Source organism: Pristiophorus japonicus, chromosome 14 (assembly GCF_044704955.1).
Source record: "Pristiophorus japonicus isolate sPriJap1 chromosome 14, sPriJap1.hap1, whole genome shotgun sequence".
Classification (NCBI taxonomy): domain Eukaryota; kingdom Metazoa; phylum Chordata; class Chondrichthyes; family Pristiophoridae; genus Pristiophorus; species Pristiophorus japonicus.
Genome location: NC_091990.1, coordinates 114,066,740 through 114,087,073, shown reverse-complemented (window position 1 = coordinate 114,087,073; position 20,334 = coordinate 114,066,740). Strand labels below are relative to the sequence as shown.

The 20,334-nt window shown below is 48.4% G+C and overlaps 1 protein-coding gene across 7 annotated transcripts in view; it reads left to right on the top strand.

Moving 5' to 3' along the window:
* hipk3a (homeodomain interacting protein kinase 3a) overlaps positions 1–20,334 on the top strand; it is a 285,348-nt gene that overhangs the window by 6,604 nt on the left and 258,410 nt on the right. For 2 of the 7 annotated variants that reach the window (XM_070899497.1, XM_070899498.1), the window contains exon 2: positions 6,444–6,539. The exons of the other annotated variants lie outside the window; for them this stretch is intronic. In XM_070899497.1, the coding sequence (XP_070755598.1) occupies positions 6,515–6,539 (25 nt within the window). In that variant the 5' untranslated portion in view covers positions 6,444–6,514. The remainder of the gene's footprint in view (positions 1–6,443; positions 6,540–20,334) is intronic. 7 annotated transcript variants of the gene reach the window in all.

Here is a 20,334-nt window from a genome sequence, read left to right as displayed (position 1 = left end):
ACAAATGGATTGCGCCTAAAGTAACAGGTCGATAACTGGAGTGTGTGCACGTGTACACGACGGCATAAAGTGCCTTTGGCCGTGAAGTATTTAAAGGCGGGAATAGAATGCAGACATGTTGTCTTTTTGCCAGCTCGTACTTTGGGGTTGAGAAACGTTTGGTTTCCTAATGAGCTAAGCTGAACTATGTCTTTTGCCTAAATAATGGGGTGGGGGGGGGTAAACATAGATACAGGAGATTGTAAACTTCTTCAGACGGAGAGCTGAGAGGCTGCATTAATGGTTCAGGCAGAAGCTATGACAACATTTGAGATTAGGTTGGAGAGGTGGATGAAGGAAAGGGGTTGAAGAAATATGGGAACAGGGCGGGCAAATAAAAGAAAGACTTGGATTTATACAGCGCATTTTGCGACCATTGGACGTCCCAGAGCGTTTTACAGCCAATAAAATACATTGTGAAGTGTAATCACTGTTGTAATGTAGGAAACATGGCAGCCAATTTGCACACAGCAAGTTCCCACAAACAGTGATAATGACCAGATAGATAATCTGTTTTTTTGTGATGTTGATTAAGGGATAAATATTGGCCCCAGGACACCAGGGATAACTCCCCTGCTCTTCTTCGAAATAGTGCCATGAAATCTTTTACGTCCACCTGAGGGGGCAGATGGGGCCTCGATTTAATGTCGCATCCGAAAGACGGCACTTCCAGCAGTGCAGCACTCTCTCAGCACTGCACTAGAGTGTCAGCCTAGATTTTTATGCTCAAGTTCCTGGAGTGGGACTTGGACCCACAACCTTCTGACTCAGAGGCGAGAGTGCTGTCCACTGAGCCATGGATGACTGGCAATTATGTGATTCGAACTGTTTTCGAGCGTGGAGGGTAATCACTGAGTGGTTGAGCCGAGTGGCCTGAACTGAAAATGTGTGTGTGTGCGTGTGTAACTTGGGCTGTATTTGCACAAGGTGCCAGTGATCCTATGCGCTCTGTAATTGACTGACATATAGTGTGGCACATTGTGTGCTGGTACAAGGATAATCGGATTGCTTGCTTTCCTTTGTTATCAGCTCCCAGCACAGTAGTTGTGATCAATGACCTTGTTTACCCACTGTAGTTGCACAGCAACAGTTTTTGCTGTTGACTGGTTTGTTGAGCAGTTTGTGCTGAACTCTGCCATATGATGACAGAGAGCGGTTGTTCACTCATCAAGGTGGAGGACATATGTTAACGAGCTAAAAAAGCCTCAAGTCATTAAACGACATCACCTCACCAACAGAAAAAAGGAGATTGTGTTTACATTGTGTGGATACATATCAGAAACGGGGAGAGATTTGATTATGTGCATGTGTCGGTGCTAGGAGTTAGACAGGGGTAATGTTTTTGATGGGTCCCCTCGCCAGGGTCCCGTTAACCCATCTTGCTAGTATTTTCGGCGTTGACTTCAGATCCCCAGTGCTTCATTTCATCTCCGCGGGCACTCGTCAGTAAAGGATCAGCTGCAAGCAAAGCTCTTCTGAATCTGATTGATGAGGAGAGTGTCATTATTGACTTCAGGTAACTCGGGGGCGTGTGTGTCTGTGTGCGTGCACGCGTAAGTAGGTGTGTGTGTGTGTGCATCACAGCACGTACTTGGCTACCTGCGATAATCCCATTGTTTTTTGTCTTAGCGACTTTGAACACCAAGTACTGCTGTGCATTCGCTCGGGAGTTAGCAGCCCTTTGTTATACCGAGGCTTGTCTTGTACATTGAGTGGGTTCTCATTGCTTGTGCTCTGAATTAAAACATTAATTAGGCCACAGCTGCAGTACTGCGTGCAGTTCTGGCCACCGCATTACAGGAAAGATGTGATTGCAGTGGAGAGGGTACAGAGGCGATCTCCTCAACTCCCCTCTAATCCTTTCAATTACTTTAAATCTATGCCCCCCGCCTAGTTATTGAACTCTCTAAGAGAAATAGGCCCTTCTTATCCACTCTACCTCAGCTCCTCATAATTTTATACACCTCAATTAAATCTCCCCTCAGCCTCCTCTGCTCCAAAGAGTGCTGGTGTGGCAGAGGATCATGAGGTCTGTAGAACCTCTGCTTGTAATCTGTGGGGGTGCCGTTTGAGCGTGGGATAAATCAGCAAGAGTTCAAATTTGTAGCTGTTGTCACTCATTCGGACTTCGAGCCGAGGTGGGCACCTGGACCCCACGGTGTGGATTCTGCCACTTCTCTCTCTGCTGGTGTGCCTGAGTCTGGCAGAATTCCCCCAAACCAGCAGGTTGCTGGGTGGCAGTCGGGGGTTAACGGTCCCTCTGACCCTGCAGTGAATCATATGGTTCCTACTGGGAGCCTCCCTGTGATATAATGGCAGAGAGGTGGAACAGAGACTTGTGGAGACTTGTGTGTGGAAGAAAAAAAGCAAGGCACGGATTTATATAATGTCATTCACAACAACAATAACCACAACGTTTATTTATATAGTGCCGTTAACGCAGTGAAAAGTCCCCAAGGCACCACAGGGGTATTATGAGATAACAATTTTGACACTGAGCTGCACAAGTAGATATTAGCGGAGGTGACCAAAAGCTTGATCAAAGAGGTAGGTTTTCAGGAATGTCTTGCAGGAGGAAAGAGAGGTAGGGAGGTGGAGAGGTTTAGGGAGGGAGTTCCAGAACTTGGGGCCTAGGCAATAGAAGGCACGGCCACCAATGGTTGAGCGATTCTAATCAGGGTTGGCCAAGAGGGCAGAATTAGAGGAGCGCCGACATCTAGGGGGGCGGGGGGAGATGTTTGTGGGGCTGGAGGCGATTACAGAGATAGAGAGGGGGCGAGGCCACGGAGGGATTTAAAACAAGGATGTGAATTGTGAAATCGAGGTGTTGCTTAACCGGGAGCCAGTGTAGGTCAGTGAGCACAGCGGTGATGGGTGAGTGGGACTTGATGTGAGTTAGGGCACGGTCAGCCGAGTTTTGGCTGATCTCAAGTTTACATAGGGTAGAATGTGGGAGGCCAGCCAGGAGTACGTTGGAATAGTCAAGTCGAGAGCATCAACCTCAGAACAACCCACATTGCCTCACAGCAATGCTGATTCTTGGAGTTGTAGGAAAACACAGCAGCTGAGTTGTGCACAGCAAGCTCCCACAAGCAGCACTGAGATATTGACCAGATAATCTGTTTTAGTGATGCTGGCTGAGGGACATGCATTGACCAGGACACCTGGAGAACTCCCCTGCTCTTCTTCGAATCGTGCCATGGGATATTTTACATTCACCTGAGAGAGCAGCTGGGGCCTGTTTTTAACATCTCATTTGAAAGACACTTCCTTCGACAATGCAGCGCTCCCTTAGTACTGCAGTGAAGTGTCAGCCTAGATTACATGTGCAAGTTTCCAGAGTGGGGTTTGAACTCATGAATGTCTTGATTCAGAGGTGAGGTTGCTACCACTGAGCCAAGACTGACAGCTTTCAGACTGGTCTCTGGTGTGTTAGGGTAGAAGGGAGATGGGTCGTTCCTGGGTGGTGTGATAGGGAGATGGGTCGTTCCAGGGTGGTGTGATAGGGAGATAGGTCGTTCCTGGGTGGTGTGATAGGAAGATGGGTCGTTCCTGGGTGGTGTGATGGGGAGATGGGTTGTTCCAGGGTGGTGTGATGGGGAGATGGATCGTTCCTGGGTGGTGTGATAGGGAGATGAGTCGTTCCTGGGTGGTGTGATAGGAAGATGGGTCGTTCCAGGTTGGTGTGATGGGGAGATGGGTCGTTCCTGGGTGGTGTGATAGGGAGATGGGTTGTTCCTGGGTGGTGTGATGGGGGAGATGGGTCGTTCCTGGGTGGTGCGATGGGGAGATGGGTTGTTCCAGGGTGGTGTGATGGGGAGATGGGTCGTTCCTGGATGGTGTGATGGGGAGATGGGTCGTTCCTGGGTGGTGTGATGGGGAGATGGGTCGTTCCTGGGTGGTGTGATGGGGGAGATGGGTCGTTCCTGGGTGGTGTGATGGGGAGATGGGTCGTTCCTGGGTGGTGTGATGGGGAGATGGGTCGTTCCTGGGTGGTGTGATGGGGAGATGGGTCGTTCCTGGGTGGTGTGATGGGGGAGATGAGTCGTTCCTGGGTGGTGTGATGGGGAGATGGGTCATTCCTGGGTGGTGTGATGGGGAGATGGGTGGTCCTTGGGTGGTATGTTCGGGTTGAAGGGGGAAGATTTATCTTGCAGCTAAAAATAGAATCACGGTGTGATAAATTCAGCAGTCCCTTGTGACTTCTCAACAAAAGTCCTATTAGATTGATGCTCCGAAACATTTGTTCAAAAAAAGCATATATTGTTTGCGAATAGCTGTGCTCAATAAGCAATTATAACTGTAATTGATAATTAATTACTGCCAGGGTGGCCATGGTACCATGTTGGATGTGTAAATCTGTCCTGAATTTATCCCACGGCAACTGGATATACCGAGAAATAGATTGAATTGCTGAGCCGTGCATCTGCTTTTGTTTTATCTAAGCTGTGACCGCGCAGATCCCAACCCTAGGAAGCTCACATGAGTGCTGCCAAACTCCCCTTCCCGCAGAATCTCACTTAATTCAAGCGGGTAGGGACTTTCTAACGCCACCCTCCCACCCCCTACCCTACCCTGCTCCACCGTGACCCGACTGCGGTACGCAAAACTTGAGCAAGCGAGTTTGCCGTTGGAATCCCAGGAGCTCGGAGCCACGTGCTCTCGCTGTCGAGTTTCCTTGCTGAATTTTCAGCACCAACAACAACTTGCATTTATATAGCACCTGTAACATAGTAAAATGTCCCAAGGTGCTTCACAGGAGAAATTATCAAACAAAATTTGACAACGAGCCACATAAGAAGATATTGGGACAGGTGACCAAAAGTTTGGTCTAAGAGATAGGTTTTAAGGATGCGTCTTAAAGGAGGAGAGAGGGGGTAGAGAAGCGGAGAGCCTTAGGGAGGGAGTTCCAGAGCTTAGGGCCTTGGAAGCTGAAACACGACCGCCAATGGTGGAGTGATCAAGCTGTGAAGCTTTGACCTAATCTGCTGTATTATTTTAATTGATCCATTTATTGCACTTGCTTTCAAACTTTTATCTGTCTGGGAGCCCCAGCAGATACTCCTGGGGATCTCCTGTCCTTATCCTGGAAGACCGTGTCAAGTAGCAAAAGTGAAGCAGTGCTATCATTGCAGATACATTTGTATAGGCAGCACCGGAAATATTGTGGTCGTATGTCAACTAATGCAGTAAATTATAGATAAAGACAAACAGAAATCTAACGACCCTCCCCTCGCTCGCTCGACCCTAACTCACACCAAGTCCTGCTCACCCAATGCATTCACTATCTCTGCAGCCACTTCTTTTCAGACGCTAGGATGTAAGCCATCAGGTCCAGGGGACTTGTCCACCTTTAGTCCCATTATTTTACCGAGTACTACTATAGTGATAGTGATTGTATCCCTGATTATAATCGCTCAACCATTGGTGGCCATGCCTTCAGCTGCCTAGGCCCCAAGCTCGGGAATTTCCTGCCTAAACTCTCTGCCTCTCTACCTCTCTTTCCTCCTTTAAGTCGCTCCTTACAACCTACCTCTTTGACCTGCTTTTGGTTACCTGCTGTAATTTCTTCTTCTGTGGCTCGGTGTTCAATGTATTTGTTTTGTCTTAAAACACTCCTGTGAAGCGCCTTGGGACGCTTTACTACGTTAAAGGTGCTATATAAATGCTAGTTATTGTTTTATCCCCTTGCGCACCTATTTTAAGAATCTCTGAAAGGTTGCGAGAAAAATAAAGACTTGCATTTCTATAGCGGCGTTTACGACCACCGGATGTCCCAAAGTGCTTTGCAGCCAATGAGGCACTTTTTTGAAGTGTAGTCACTTTTGTAATGTGGGAAACGCGGCAGCCAATTTGCGCACAGCAAGCTCCCACAAACAGCAATGTGATCATGACCAGATCATCGGTTTTAGCGCGGTAGTCCCAATAGTTTAACGAATCAAAATCATCACCGTGTTCCCCACAATCCGTTGTGGCTAAATGCTGCCACCTTTAAGAGCTGCGTCTGTTTTTATGTGTGGCCTGCTGTTTCTGTGCGGTCGAGCCAGCTGATATGTACACGGCGTGCTCGAGGAAGCACAATCGATCCAAATTATGACTAAGCTACCAAAATTAGACTTTTTCCAAGAGTATTTTTTTAAATAAAAAGGGCTTATCAATTCAATGATCGGACTAATGGGAGCTGAAAAACCTCCACTGCTACCCTGTAATTTCAGAGTGTGGATAATGCTGTATTTGATTACCAATATAATCATTTGGCACGAGTTAACAGTGTGATACACTTTGAAACTGTAATAAGAGCATGGACACTCGCTGTTCCAACTCAGTAATGCATGATAGACAATTCCAGATCCTTTGCAGGCCATTTTAGATAATCTTTTCAATATGTTTCTTTTTCTCTTCAGAGCTCTGAGGAACCACTTGTTAATCGTAGCCAAAAGACTTCTAGTGAGACACTGGGAGCGCTAGATAAACCATGTTTATCCGAATGGACCACTTTGGTAGGGGACACTGCAAACTGTGAATGCGCATCGTTGAGTGCTGAGAGTGAAAGTGATTGTGTTCCAAGCACGAAAGCCATTTGTTTTCACGGCGGGTGAATTTGACTGACCAGTAGCGTGCAGCATGTTCTGTCCAGTGCTGCGATGCTTTCAGCTGTATTGATCCATTTTTTTTTCTGACTATTTTCTTCCGACAATGTTTTGCGGTGTGTACCTATGGGTGAGCTACAGTTTTGCGATGCACTGCCCGAGGAACTCCCGTGCCTTCAGGTTATGCATCTGCTTGGCTCCCTGTTGTATGTAGAATGAAGGGTAGTTTGCAGTGTGTCACCAAGCTGGAAGGCGTTGAGCTGCACAAGCAACATCTGAGCAGTTTATTAATGGCCCAAGAGTATGGTTGTCCCTCAGAACAGCTCCCTGCTATTCCTTATTCGCTGGCCTTCAGCCTTTTTCTTGCTGCAGTCACCAGATTTTCGCTTGCTGCCGTGAGCTTTTGCAATCTGGCTTTGTGTCGGGTACAGGGAGTCGACAAGATTATGCTGCTAAGCCTGGGTGCTTCTCTTGGGAGTCCCGCTTAACAAGAGTGTCACTGAAAGACGTAATACGCCGAAAATGCATGAATTCAACATCCCTTCCTCAACCAATCCCACCAGAAACAGAGTAACCGGCCGTTCAGCTTGTTACCATCTGCACGATCTTGCCGTGTGCAAATATGGCTGTCGAGCTTGTCGACTTAACAACCGCGATCAACTATTCAGAGTAACTTGTTGTAAGTGAAGCGATTCGAGACGTTCCTGAGCGATGTAGTGAGGTACATAGAGACAAGTGCTTGAGCGGTTCTTACTGGGTGTGTGGTTGAAAAGAGCATTACACTGTAAAGGACTGTACAAGCAAATTGCATAGTTTCAGAAAAACAAATGGAAGACAAAGCTGTTAACATTGGGAATGTTGAATGAATTTCTTCAATCCCAGCTACTTTGGAATAGCGGCGTTGTTCTGTATATGGACATAATACCACTGGAACAAACTGTACGCCACCGGTCTGTAATAGATTGATTCCTGGGATGAGAGGTTTGTCCTATGTTGAGAGATTGATTAGATAGGGCCAATATTCTCTGGAGTTTAGAAGAATGAGAGGTGATCTCACTGATGCATATACTGCGGATGCTGGAATTTGGAATAAAAACAGAAAATGCTGACTTCTGACGAGGGGTCATCAACCCGAAACGTTAACTCTGCTTTCTCTCCACAGATAAGAACATAAGAACATAAGAAATAGGAACAGGAGTAGGCCATACGGCCCCTCGAGCCTGCTCTGCCATTCAATAAGATCATGGCTGATCTGATCATGGACTCAGCTCCACTTCCCTGCCCGATACCTATAACCCCTTATCCTCTTATCGTTTAAGAAACTGTCTATTTCTGTCTTAAATTTATTCAATGTCCCAGCTTCCACAACTCTCTGAGGCAGCGAATTCCACAGATTTACAACCCTCTGAGAGAAGAAATTCCTCCTCATCTCTGTTTTAAATGGGCGGCTCCTTATTCTAAGATCGTGCCCTTTAATTCTAGTCTCCCCATCAGTGGAAACATCCTTTCTGCATCCACCCTGTCTAGCTCCCTCATAATCTTATACGTTTCGATAAGATCACCTCTCATTCTTCTGAATTCCAATGAGTAGAGGTCCAACCTACTCAACCTTTCCTTATAAGTCAACCCCCTCATCCCCGGAATCAACCTAGTGAACCTTCTCTGAACTGCCTCCAAAGCAAGTATATCCTTTCGTAAATATGGAAACCAAAACTGCACGCAGTATTCCAGGTGTGGCCTCACCAATACCTTGTATAGCTGTAGCAAGACTTATCTGCTTTTATACGCCATCCCCTTTACAATAAAGTCCAAGGTACCATTGGCCTTCCTGATCACTTCCTGTACCTGCATACTAACCTTTTGTGTTTCATGCACAAGTACCTCCAGGTCCCGCTGTACTGCGGCACTTTGCAATCTTTCTCCATTTAAATAATAACTTGCTTTTTGGTTTTTTTTCTACCAAAGTGTATGACCTCACACGTTCCAACATTATACTCCATCTGCCAAATTTTTGCCCACTCACTTAGCCTGTCTATGTCCTTTTGCAGTTTTTTGTGACCCCCTCACACATGGCTTTTCCTCCCATCTTTGCATCGTCAGCAAATTTGGCTACGATACACTCAGTCCTTTCTTCCAAGTCGATAATGTAGATTGTAAATAGTTGGGGTCCCAGCACTGATCCCTGCGGCACCCCACTAGTTACTGGTTGCCAACCAGAGGATGAACCATTTATCCCGACTCTCTGTTCTCTGTTAGTTAGCCAGTCCTCTATCCATGCGAATATATTCCCCCCAACTCCGTGAACTTGTATCTTGTGCAGTAACCTTTTATGTGGCACCATGTCAAATGCCTTCTGGAAGTCCAAATACACCACATCAGCTGGTTCCCCTATATCCACCCTGTTTGTTACATCCTCAAAGAACTCCAGAACATTTGTCAAACATGACACTCCTTCATAAATCCATGCTGACTCTGCCTGACCGAATTTTGCTTATCCAAATGTCCTGCTACTGCTTCTTTAATAATGGACTCCCAACATTTTCCAACCACAGATGTTAGGCTAACTGGTCTATAGTTTCCTGCTTTTTGTCCGCCTCCTTTTTTAAATAGGGTGCTGCCTGGCCTGCTGAGATTTCCAGCATTTTCTGTTTTTATTCAAGATTCTGAAGGGCATTGACAGGGTAGATGCTGAGAGGTTGTTTCCCCTGGCTGGAGAGTCTAGAACTCGGGGGCATTGTCTCAGAATTAGGGGTCGGCCATTTAAGACCGAGAAAGACCAGAGGGTTGTAAAAACTTTGGAATTCTCTACCCCAGAGAGCTGTGGATGCTGAATCATTGAATACATTCAAGCCTGAGATAGATAGATATTTGGAGTCTAGGGGAATCAAGGGGTATGGAGATTGGGCAGGAAAGTGGAGTTGAGGTCGAAAATCAGCTATGGTCTTATTGAATGGTGGAGCAGGCTCGAGTGGTCGCATGGCCTACTCCTGTTCCTAATTGTTATACTCTTAACGTTGTTATGGAAACAGACATTGCTGGAAATACACAGCAGGCCAGTCAAGAGTAAAGACAGGTTAACATTTTGGGTGTGGACCTACATTCAGGTCTCCACCTTCGAAACATTAACTTGCCTGATTGACCTGCTGTGTAATTCCAGCGTTTTACCAATTTTGTTTGATTTCTAGCCCCTTAAATTGCGCCAAAGAGGATGTTATAAATTGAGGAAGGTGATGGGTACACTTTCGGCAGATACAGCTTTTGGAGAGCATGTGGCATTACAGGAAAGATGTGATTGCACTCGAGAAGGTACAGAGGAGATTTACGAGGATGTTGCCTGGACTGGAGAACTTTAGCTATGAGGAAAGATTGGATAGGCTGGGCTTGTTTTCTTTGAAACAGAGGAGGCTGAAGGGAGACTTTATCGAGGTGGATAAAATTATGAGGGGCCTAGATAGAGTGGAGAGGAAGGATCTATTTCCCTTAGCAGAGGGATCAAGAACCAGGGAGCATAGATTTAAAGTAATTGGTAGAAGGGGATTTGAGGGGAAATTTTTTCACCCGGAGGGCGGTGGGGGTCTGGAACTCACTGCCTGAAAGGGTGGTAGAGGCAGAAACCCTCACCACATTTACAAAGTATTTGGATCTGCATTTGAAGTGCCATAACCTACAGGGCTACGGACCAAGAGCTGGAAAGTGGGATTAGGCTGGGTGGCTCTCTGTCGGCCGGCGAGGACATGATGGGCCGAAATGGCCTCCTTCCGTGCTGTAAATTCCTATGAAATGGGATTAGAAGTCTGACATTTGGAACTGGCTCGATGGATTGTACAGGCCATTGTTCCTGAGGATATTGGGACAAATTAGGGGGAGCTTTGTTAGTTATTTCTAGCAATGTGTCAAGGGTAGCCATAATCTCCATGGTTGTATCAGAGAATTGGGGAGGAAATCCCCCGAGAACTTTTCCTGAAATTGGCCTGGGGATTTTTTTCTTGCGTCATGATGGTGCTTTCTGCCTCCCACAGAGTTGGTATTGCTGCCAATTGGGGATAGATGGTGTGCAAAGTTGCATCTATTTGATGGGGTAGGGTGATGTGCTGGTCTTTAACTGGCCCTTCTTATTGCACGTAGCCATGTAAGGAGCCGATTAACACGCTCGAAGTGCCCAGGCTGCTGCGGCCTGTGCGGGTTTGTTGAGTATTGGCATTCATTTGTAACCCTCGCATCAAAATCGGGCTTTTAACTTTGTTTTGTAGTAGCTTGACTTCTAAAATGGGTTCTGCTGCTGAAGCTTGATTCCTTGTCGCCGTTGGTCTGTTTGCACGTGGACACATTTGAGAAATGTTACAGGGGGTGTCAGGTTGCCAAATTGTTTCGCACCTTCTTTCATTTGGGACAGATTGTGGTGTATGTAGCACACAAATCACTGACTCCACACGGTCTGCTGTAAATCTAACTGCTGTGACCTTCGTCCTTTATTGTTCAGCTCCAGAGTGCCCTTCAGGTGTGGTGGTCAGCCTTTTATAGTGCCTGTTGCAGGCACTTCCAGGTTTCCCACCACAGCGCCCTCTGTGGTGTAGCATTGTGCTTACATTACATTTAAGGTACCAGGACAATACGCACATCAATACATAACATCACACTTCCCCCCCCCTACCAGGATGCAGGACGACGGTACACACATCAATACATAACAGCACACTTGTCCAATGGAAGGCAGGTAGGCATAGACAGTGCATTAGTATGGTACATGTTAGCTGGTACATTAACTAGTTATTGACTGGTAACGGATCCCTGATTTCCTTGTTAGCCCTTATCATTAATTGTACTTAATATCCATTATTTTACACAAATTCAGCATTAAAAAATTAATTCTTATTATAAATTCGCCATCTCACATTAACATAGCTCATTTTAGACTCGCTCTGACTTACAGAAGTCCTTTGTGGGGACCACCACATGGTAAGGCCCTTAAAAGACTCCCGGGTGCATTTCCTTTTTAAGGCGCCATCTTTGATGCAGGAGGATTCCACGAGGCTTCTCCTTGGGCGCCGCCATCTTTGATGCTCTGGACCGAGGCCGCCGCCATCTTGCTCTCCGCCGCTCCGGATGCCCTCCGCCGCCGCAGCCTCCGCCCCCCTCCGCCGCCACCTGACTTGCCACCTCTCCTGCGGCCGTCGTCGTCGCTTCTCCGGTGACCACCGTAGCCGTCTCCCCTGCGGGCGTCGTGGCCTCTTCAGCTGCCTCCCCCGCGGCCTCCCCCGCGGCCGCCGTCCGACTCTCCCTCTGCGTGGGCCCCTCTGATCCGCCGGCCATTCTGGATCCCTCGGCCCCCCGCCCCCCGCCTCTGCAGGGTTGCTTGCCTGTGGGGGCTGAGGCTGCAGGATCTCTGTGGCTTGAGGTCTGGGCCTGGGACTTGCCTATGGGTGGATTGAGGCTGCAGCTTCAGCTCGGTAGGCGTTGCTCCCTGGGGACCCGGGGCACGGCAGCACCCCAGGGAGCAGCAGCCTGTGGAGTGGTGAAGTCTTCCCAGCTCCCACGGACCGTCCCCATCCACCTCCAGCCGAGGAGTGTCGGCCCATCGCCTGCAATGACCCACAAAGGTAAACCGTGCGTCTCGTCCCCGTGGGATACCTGCACCATCGCTCTGCCAAGAACAGGTATTAGTTCCCTGGTGTAGGTACGCAGCTTCGCCGTGACTGGGACCAGCATGGGTCGTGCAGCTGGGTTAATCCACAGTTTATCAAAAGTTCTCCGACTCATCAACGATGGACCCAAGCCCGTGTCCACTTCCATACTCACAGGACTCCGTTGATTTTTACTTCCCTTATCACTGGGGGCGAATCATCGGTACACGTGTACAGTCCCAACACCTCATCATCATCTGCCTGCTCCTCGCTGGATGGTGGATCATCCCCCATCTCCTCAGCCACATGGTGAGTCCGATTTCTTCTACACATACGCTGAAGGTGGCCTTTCGTGTGGCAGGTATTACACGTGTACTCCACAAACCTGCACCGGTGAGCCCCATGGCTTCCTCCACAACTCCAGCATGGTGCTGCTTGATTGGCCCCCCTCAGTGGACTCTGAGTTCCAGGACCCCGAGGTCCGTGCTCTCTGCCCCGGGCAGAGCCACGTTCTGCAGTTTTTTCCGTGGTGGGCGCTATCCTGTGGACAGTGCCTGCCGGGTTCGAGACTGTGTGGATTATTTGCTTGGTGCTGCAAGTCGAGATCATATATGCCCAGCTGATGGTGATGGCCTTTGTCAGAGTGACTGTGGGTTCCATGGCTAACAGCTTGTGAAGGAGGCCCTCGTGGCCAATCCCCATAACGAAAACGTCCCGTAACGCCTCGTCAAGGTGTGCGCCAAAATCACACGGCGCCGCGGGTCTCCTGAGGTCCGCAGCATATTTGGTGACATCCTGGCCCTCAGGTCTGCAGTGATGGTAGAATTTGTATCTGGCCGTGAGGATGCTCTCCTTCGGTTTCAACTGGTCACGAATGAGTTCAGTCAGCTCCTCGTATGACTTGTCCCTGGCGCTCCCGGGTGTCAGCAAATCCCTGACGAGACAGTAAACCTCATCTCCACAACTGGAGAGCAATATCGCCGTACGCTTATCTCTCATTGCGTTCGTGTCCTCCGTCAGGTCGTTTGCTGTGAAGTAGTACTCGAGCCTCCCAATTATTGCTCACGGTAAAATCCTTTAGTGAGCCCAGAGTAGCCATGGTTACGTGGAGTTCGTCCGCTTCCTTGTCGCCAATGTGGTGTATGTAGCACACAAATCACGGACTCCACACGGTCTGGTGTAAGTCTAACTGCTGTGACCTTCGTCCTTTATTGTTCAGCTCCAGAGTGCCTCTCAGGTGTGGTGGTCAGCCTTTTATAGTGCCTGTTGCAGGTACTTCCAGGTTTCCCACCACAGCGCCCTCTGTGATGTAGCATTGTGCTTACATTACATTTAAGGTACCATACACACATCAATACATAACATCACACAGATAATGTGTATCTCTGCACTTTGATCAAGTCTGTCTTTTACATTGAATTTCCAGCACATAAACAGGCCGTTCGGCCCAACTGGTCCGTGCCGGTGTTTATGCTCCACACGAGCCTCCTCCCACCCCTGTCAGCATCCCCTTCTGTTCCTTTCTCCCTCACATGCAAATCTAGTTCCCCCTAAAATTACTTCTGATGCGTATGACAATAGGGGCACTGTTAATGTTGGTAGACTGAGCTTGCCTGTCTGTGCTTGGTTCAAAATCTGTATCGTACAGTAGAGCAGTGAAGATGGGAAGCACCAAAATTTACAAAATGAGAAGGAGATTTTGCATGCTTGACTGTGCTGCCTGCCTGTTTCTTTCACGTTGTCACAACATAAGAACATAAGAAATAGGAGCAGCTTTAGGCCATTTGGCCCCTCGAGCCTGCTCCGTCATTCAATAAGATCATGTCTGATCTGATCCTGGCCTCAACTCCACTTCCCCGCCTGCTCCCCATAGCCCTTATCGTTCAAAAATCTGTCTATCTCCACCTTAAATATATTCAATGACTCAGCCTCCACAGCTCTCTGGGGCAGAGAATTCCAAAGATTCACGACCCTCTGAGAGAAGAAATTCCTCCTCATTTCCGCTTTAAATGGCCGGCACCTTATTATGGGCCCATGTTTCGGGCTGCGCATAAAACGGCGCAGCCCGGAACTGGACGCTCGTTTTTCGCGCCAGAAAGTGCGCCTAAAAAAAACTTACCTATTCTCCCCTCTTCTCCCCCTCCTCCTTCTCCCCCTCTCCCCTCTCCCCCTCCCCCCTTCTCCCCTTATCCCCCTTCTCCCCTTCCCCCCCCCCCACCTCCCTTCTCCCCCTCCTCCCCCAACCTCCCTTCTCCCCCTCCCCCCCCACCTCCCTTCTCTCCCTCCCCCTCCCACCGCCCTTCTCCCCCTCCCCCCTTCTCCTCCCCCTCCCTTCTCCCCTCTCCCTTCTCCCCCTACCCCCCTTCTCCCCCTACCCCCCTTCTCCCCCTACCCCCCTTCTCCCCCTACCCCCCTTCTCCCCCTACCCCCCTTCTCCCCCTACCCCCCTTCTCCCCCTACCCCCCTTCTCCCCCTACCCCCCTTCTCCCCCTACCCCCCTTCTCCCCCTACCCCCCTTCTCCCCTACCCCCCTTCTCCCCTACCCCCCTTCTCCCCTACCCCCCTTCTCCCCCTACCCCCCTTCTCCCCCTACCCCCCTTCTCCCCCTACCCCCCTTCTTCCCCTACCCCCCTTCTTCCCCTACCCCCCTTCTTCCCCTACCCCCCTTCTCCCCCTACCCTCCTTCTCCCCCTACCCCCCTTCTCCCCCTACCCCCTTCTCCCCCTACCCCCTTCTCCCCCTACCCCCTTCTCCCCCTACCCCCCTTCTTCCCCTACCCTCCTTCTCCCCCTACCCCCCTTCTCCCCTACCCCCCTTCTCCCCTACCCCCCTTCTCCCCCTACCCCCCTTCTCCCCCTACCCCCCTTCTTCCCCTACCCCCCTTCTTCCCCTACCCCCCTTCTTCCCCTACCCCCCTTCTCCCCCTACCCCCCTTCTCCCCCTACCCCCCTTCTCCCCCTACCCCCCTTCTCCCCCTACCCTCCTTCTCCCCCTACCCTCCTTCTCCCCCTACCCCCCTTCTCCCCCTACCCCCCTTCTCCCCCTACCCCCCTTCTCCCCCTACCCCCCTTCTCCCCTACCCCCTTCTCCCCCTACCCCCCTTCTCCCCCTACCCCCCTTCTCCCCCTACCCCCCTTCTCCCCCTACCCCTCCCCCTCCCCCTCCCCTCGCTGTCAGAAACACAGACACTGACAGACAGAGAGTGAGACACAGACAGACTGACAGAGACACACTGGGGGCGGGGGCGGGGGGGGGGGGGGGGGGCCGTCCCAGCACACTGTTGGAGGAATCCCGGTGTTGCAGTCGGTAAGTAGAAAATGTTTTATTTATTGATTTTTAAATTTTTTAAATTAATTTGTTTTGATTGATTTATTGGTTGATTTATTGATGTATTTATCATTTATTATTGATGATGGCTCTTTATTTGTAAAACTGAAGTGTTTAATGTTTGTAAACTTCCCTTTAAACCCCCTCCGCCCCATTCCCTATGCCTAATTTGTAACCTACGCCTGATTTTCTGAAGTGTAGACAAGGTTTTTTTGAACGTACAAAAATCTTTACTTACTCCATTCTAAGTTAGTTTGGAGTAAGTTTTCACTGCCTAAACTTTGAAAACAGGTGTAAGTGGCCGGACACGCTCCCTTTTGGAAAAAAAAATTATTTCCCAAAGTGAAACTGTTCTAACTGACTCGAACTGGAGCAAACTAAATGTCGAGAATTCAAATTTCTAAGAAACTCCATTCTAAACCAGTTGCTCCAAAAAAACTGGAGCAACTCAGGCTGAAACTTGGCCCCTCTGTTCTAGATTCCCCGACGAGGGGAAACATCCTCTCTGCATCTACCCTGTCAAGCCCCCTCAGTATCTTATACATTTCAATAAGATCACCTCTCATTCTTCTAAAGTCCAATGAGTACAGGCCCAACCGGCTCAACCTTTCTTCATAAGACAACCCCTTCATCTGGGGAATCAACCTAGTGAACCTTCTCTGAACCGATCCTTTTAACATGGTGCCTACAAAAGTGCTGGGATTTGTGAATGAATGGTTTTGGGTATTCTGCGCACGGCACCACGAATGAGTGAGTGGGAAATAGAAAGCTGATTGAGTGTCTTAGTGGTTTGGGCTGTGAGGGGAGTGATTGAATGTGGGTGGCATGGTGAGACTTTTTTTTTAAGGTGCGATGTATCTGGGACAGACATCATTTATTTTGTTGCTCTGTTTGCTTTGACACTTGTTCTGGGGACCAAGGTCAGTTTTACAGACCGGTTCTGTCCTAGTTTCTAGTTACGCACCTTTCTCAAGTGGATAGCAGGAGCATTGTGAGTTCAGTGCACAGACAGGAAATGCCTCCCAGTGTCAGCTGTGGCTCGCCTCTGAGTCAGAAGGTTGTGGGTTCAAGTCCCACTCCAGAGACTTGAGCACATAATCCAGGCTGATGCTCCCAGTACAGTGCTGCTCTCTCGGGTGGACAGAAAAGATCCCATGGTACTATTTTGAAGAAGAGTAGGGGATTTCTCCCCGGTGGCCTGGCCAATATTTATCCCTCAACCAACATCACTAAACCACATTATCTGGTCATTAACACATTGCTGTTTGTGGGAGCTTGAAGTGTGCAAATTGGCTGCCGTGTTTCCTACATTATAACAGTAACTACACTCCAAAAGTACTTTATTGGCTGTAAAGCGCTTTGGGACGTCCTGAGGTCATTTTTCTTTTTTTTAAGGAATTATCAGTTTAAAATTTAGGAATCCAGGAAAAATAATTGAATAGTTACTGAGCTATTCTGTTCTGTGTCACCATGTAACATGGTGTCTCTGGACCCGTTCCGATTCTCAGTTTGATCGCAACTTTATGAGTCTACTTAACATTTGGTTTATCTTTTGAAAGTACTTTGCCACAGTATCAATACATATTTACATATCATCTGAGCATGTGCACAGCCTTCTAATTACCGCGAGTTGCATGGCAACTAGCACAAACAATCCTAATTGGGTCAAATAAAAATGCTCTGGTTCACACAAAGAGGTGACAAATGGTTTAAATGTATGATACAGTGTACAAGCAAATCTCCCCTGACACTGCATACGGATAGCCAAGACCAAATGCAGTCTTCAGGCGAGCCATAGTTGGTGGGTCATGGACCAGGGCACGCAGGTTTAATTTAGTCCCAATTTTAACCACCTGTTTTCTTAAAATAATATAGAATCAAAGTATTATATAAATAGCAAAACTCGCTTCATGGAGGTGTTTTAAAACCAAGAAGGGTTTAGAATAAATAAAGAGGAACTGTTTTCAAAGGCTGAAGGGTTGATGACCAGAGGGCACAGATTTAAGGTGATTGGAAAAGAACCCGGAGTTGACATGAGGAAAAACATTTTTACGCAGCGAGTGGTTAGGATTTGGAATGCGCTGTCTGATTGACACAGATTCAGTAGCAGCCTTCAAAAGGGAATTGGATAAATACTTGAAGAAAAAAAATTGCAGGGATATGGGGAAAGAGTGGGGAGTGGGACCGACTGGATTGCTCTTCAAAAGAGCCGGTGCAGACACAATGAGCCAAATAGCCTCCTTCTGTGCTGTACTGTTCTACAATTTGGGGAAGAGTGAAGTAGCATCAGTTGGAGCAAAGGAATCTTTTTGCAGTGCAGGTTGAGGAACTGAAAGACACCCAAGTGTCACGTTTGCACAGGTACTTCTCGTTCTAAATGTGGTCATAAGGATCTATAATGGGAAAACGTTACGTGACACCACCTTGCCGACAGGAACTAAGGTTTTGTGAACATGAAGCGTGTGCAGATGTATGATCGTGTGTATGGTGCAGCTGGATCTCCATATTATTTGCTAGAGATTTTGCCAAGAAGAAACACGGGCTAGGTTCTGATGTGACCAAGATTTGTGGTTAACCTTCACTGATGGGTTAGCAATTGTGAATACTGCAAGCTTGCCTGTATATTTCTTTCAAAAGAAAAAGCATTATTTGTTTTATATTGGAACAACTGGGCATCAGAGGGTATATTTTCGAACAGGCGCACTTTTGTTTGAACGCTTAATGTACTTGCGCAAAATCCTCTCTGTACAGGCTCTGAGATGGTTAACGGCCGCATTTAAACAGCGTCCAGAGGGAGTGCATTAAGCAATCGTATAGGACCTGTGCCAGTTGGAAAAAAATATATGCCCCCTAGATTTCCTGCTGCCGTCTATTTCATCTCCCTGCCCTTATATATATATATATATATATATATAACAGGGTTAGCTTGAGTGACAGCTGGTTGCTCAGCCTTTGTGCCTGTTTACCGTACCTTGTGTTTCTAGTTAAAGCCGAATGGGGCTGCAGACAGGCGGGAATGCACAGATGTGCCCGGCTGATCCCTGCCTGGCCCAATGTGCCGAAAGAATGGAACTGCTGGCGGGCGGGAGAATCAGGCTTGTTGTCTGCCAGCGACGTCATAGGGCCACTTTGCCACACTCCCTGGAATCTTAGTTACTCGGAGGCATGCTATCGCAGTCCCGAATGTTGAAGTGTTTGCTGATTATCCTCTGCTACTAGAGTTCCTCATTCAGAGATCGGGACGTGACTGTAATAGGTTTTAGCTGGAGCATAAAAAGAAACATTCATTGTCAGTGGAATTCGAGGCTAATCCCTCCCTGTGGGCAATTTAGTTAACCCTCTCGGGTTTATGCTGGTGATTTGAAGGGAGGTTGCTGACCTGCTTTTATCCCGTGTGCATCCTTGATACGGCTACAATGGAAAGGAAACAATGTGAGATGCTGTACAGGTTGCAGCCTTGAGAATCCGAGATCCGAAATGTTCTGGAATCCTGACTGGGATGATCGGTGGTAGGGTCGTCTTGAATCCGTAAAATGTTCCGAAATCCAGATCCAACAATCCTGCCAATCACGGGGTGGGGGGTGGGCAGTGGTGAGGGGGTGGTGGTGCCGTTGCCCGACCTCAGGCCTCCTCGGCAGGCCTCAGATGGCCCGAGCAGCTTCTCAGCAAGAATCTTCCCCCCCCTCCCGTCCCCGTCCCCCTTTCTGACATGCCGAAATCCGGAAATACCCGAACCTGGACTCGGGTGTTTCCGGATTCGTGATGTCGGAAAGCAAATCGAAAGTCCGGAATCCGGAACGGCCTCGATCCTGAGGGTTACGGATTTTAGGCGCTGCACCTGTATTTACAAAGTTAGGGGAAACTGATGAGTCTCAACAAGTTTCACTATTAAAAAAAAATGAAGTTAATCTTTCTGCTAAATCTGTTGTGCTTTTTTCCCTCACTTTACAACAGTTTTGAGACACATCCATCACTCTACAATGTGACACCGTCACTTCTTGCGAAGTATTGTGCCGCACATGTATGAACCAAGTATAAAGGTCACCTAGTGGTTCTGTGACTGGATTGCTAATCCAGAGGTCTAGTCTAATGATCCGGAGATAAGAGTTCAAATCCCACCGCGGCAGCTAATGAGATAAATCTGGAAAAAGAAAGACTTGGATTTATATAGCGCCTTTCACGACCACCGGATGTCCCAAAGTGCTTTACAGCCAATGAAGTACTTTTGTAATGTGGGAAATGCGGTAGCCAATTTGGGCACAGTAAGCTCCCAAAAACATCAACAGATAATCTGTTTTTGTTCTGTTGATTGAGGGATAAATACTATCCAGGACACCGGGGATAACTCCCCTGCTCTTCTTTGAAATAATGCCGTGGGATCTTTTACATCCACTTGAGAGAGCAGACGGAACCTCGGTTCAATATCTCATTCGAAAGACGGCACCTCCGACAGTGCATCGCTCCTTTAGCACTGCACTGGAGTGTCAGCCTAGATTCATGTGCTCAAGTTCCTGGAGTGGGACTTGAACCCACGACCTTCTGACTCCTGAGGCGCGGGTGCTACCCACTGAGTCACAACTGACACTCAGCTGAGTAAAAAGTTAGTGTCAGTAATGGTGACCATGAAACTATTGTCGTAAAAACCCATCTGGTAATGTCCTTTAGGGAAGGAAATCTGCCATCCTTACTCGATCTGGCCAGTATGCGACTCCAGACCCACAGCAATGTGGTTGACTCTTAACTGCCCTCTGAAATGC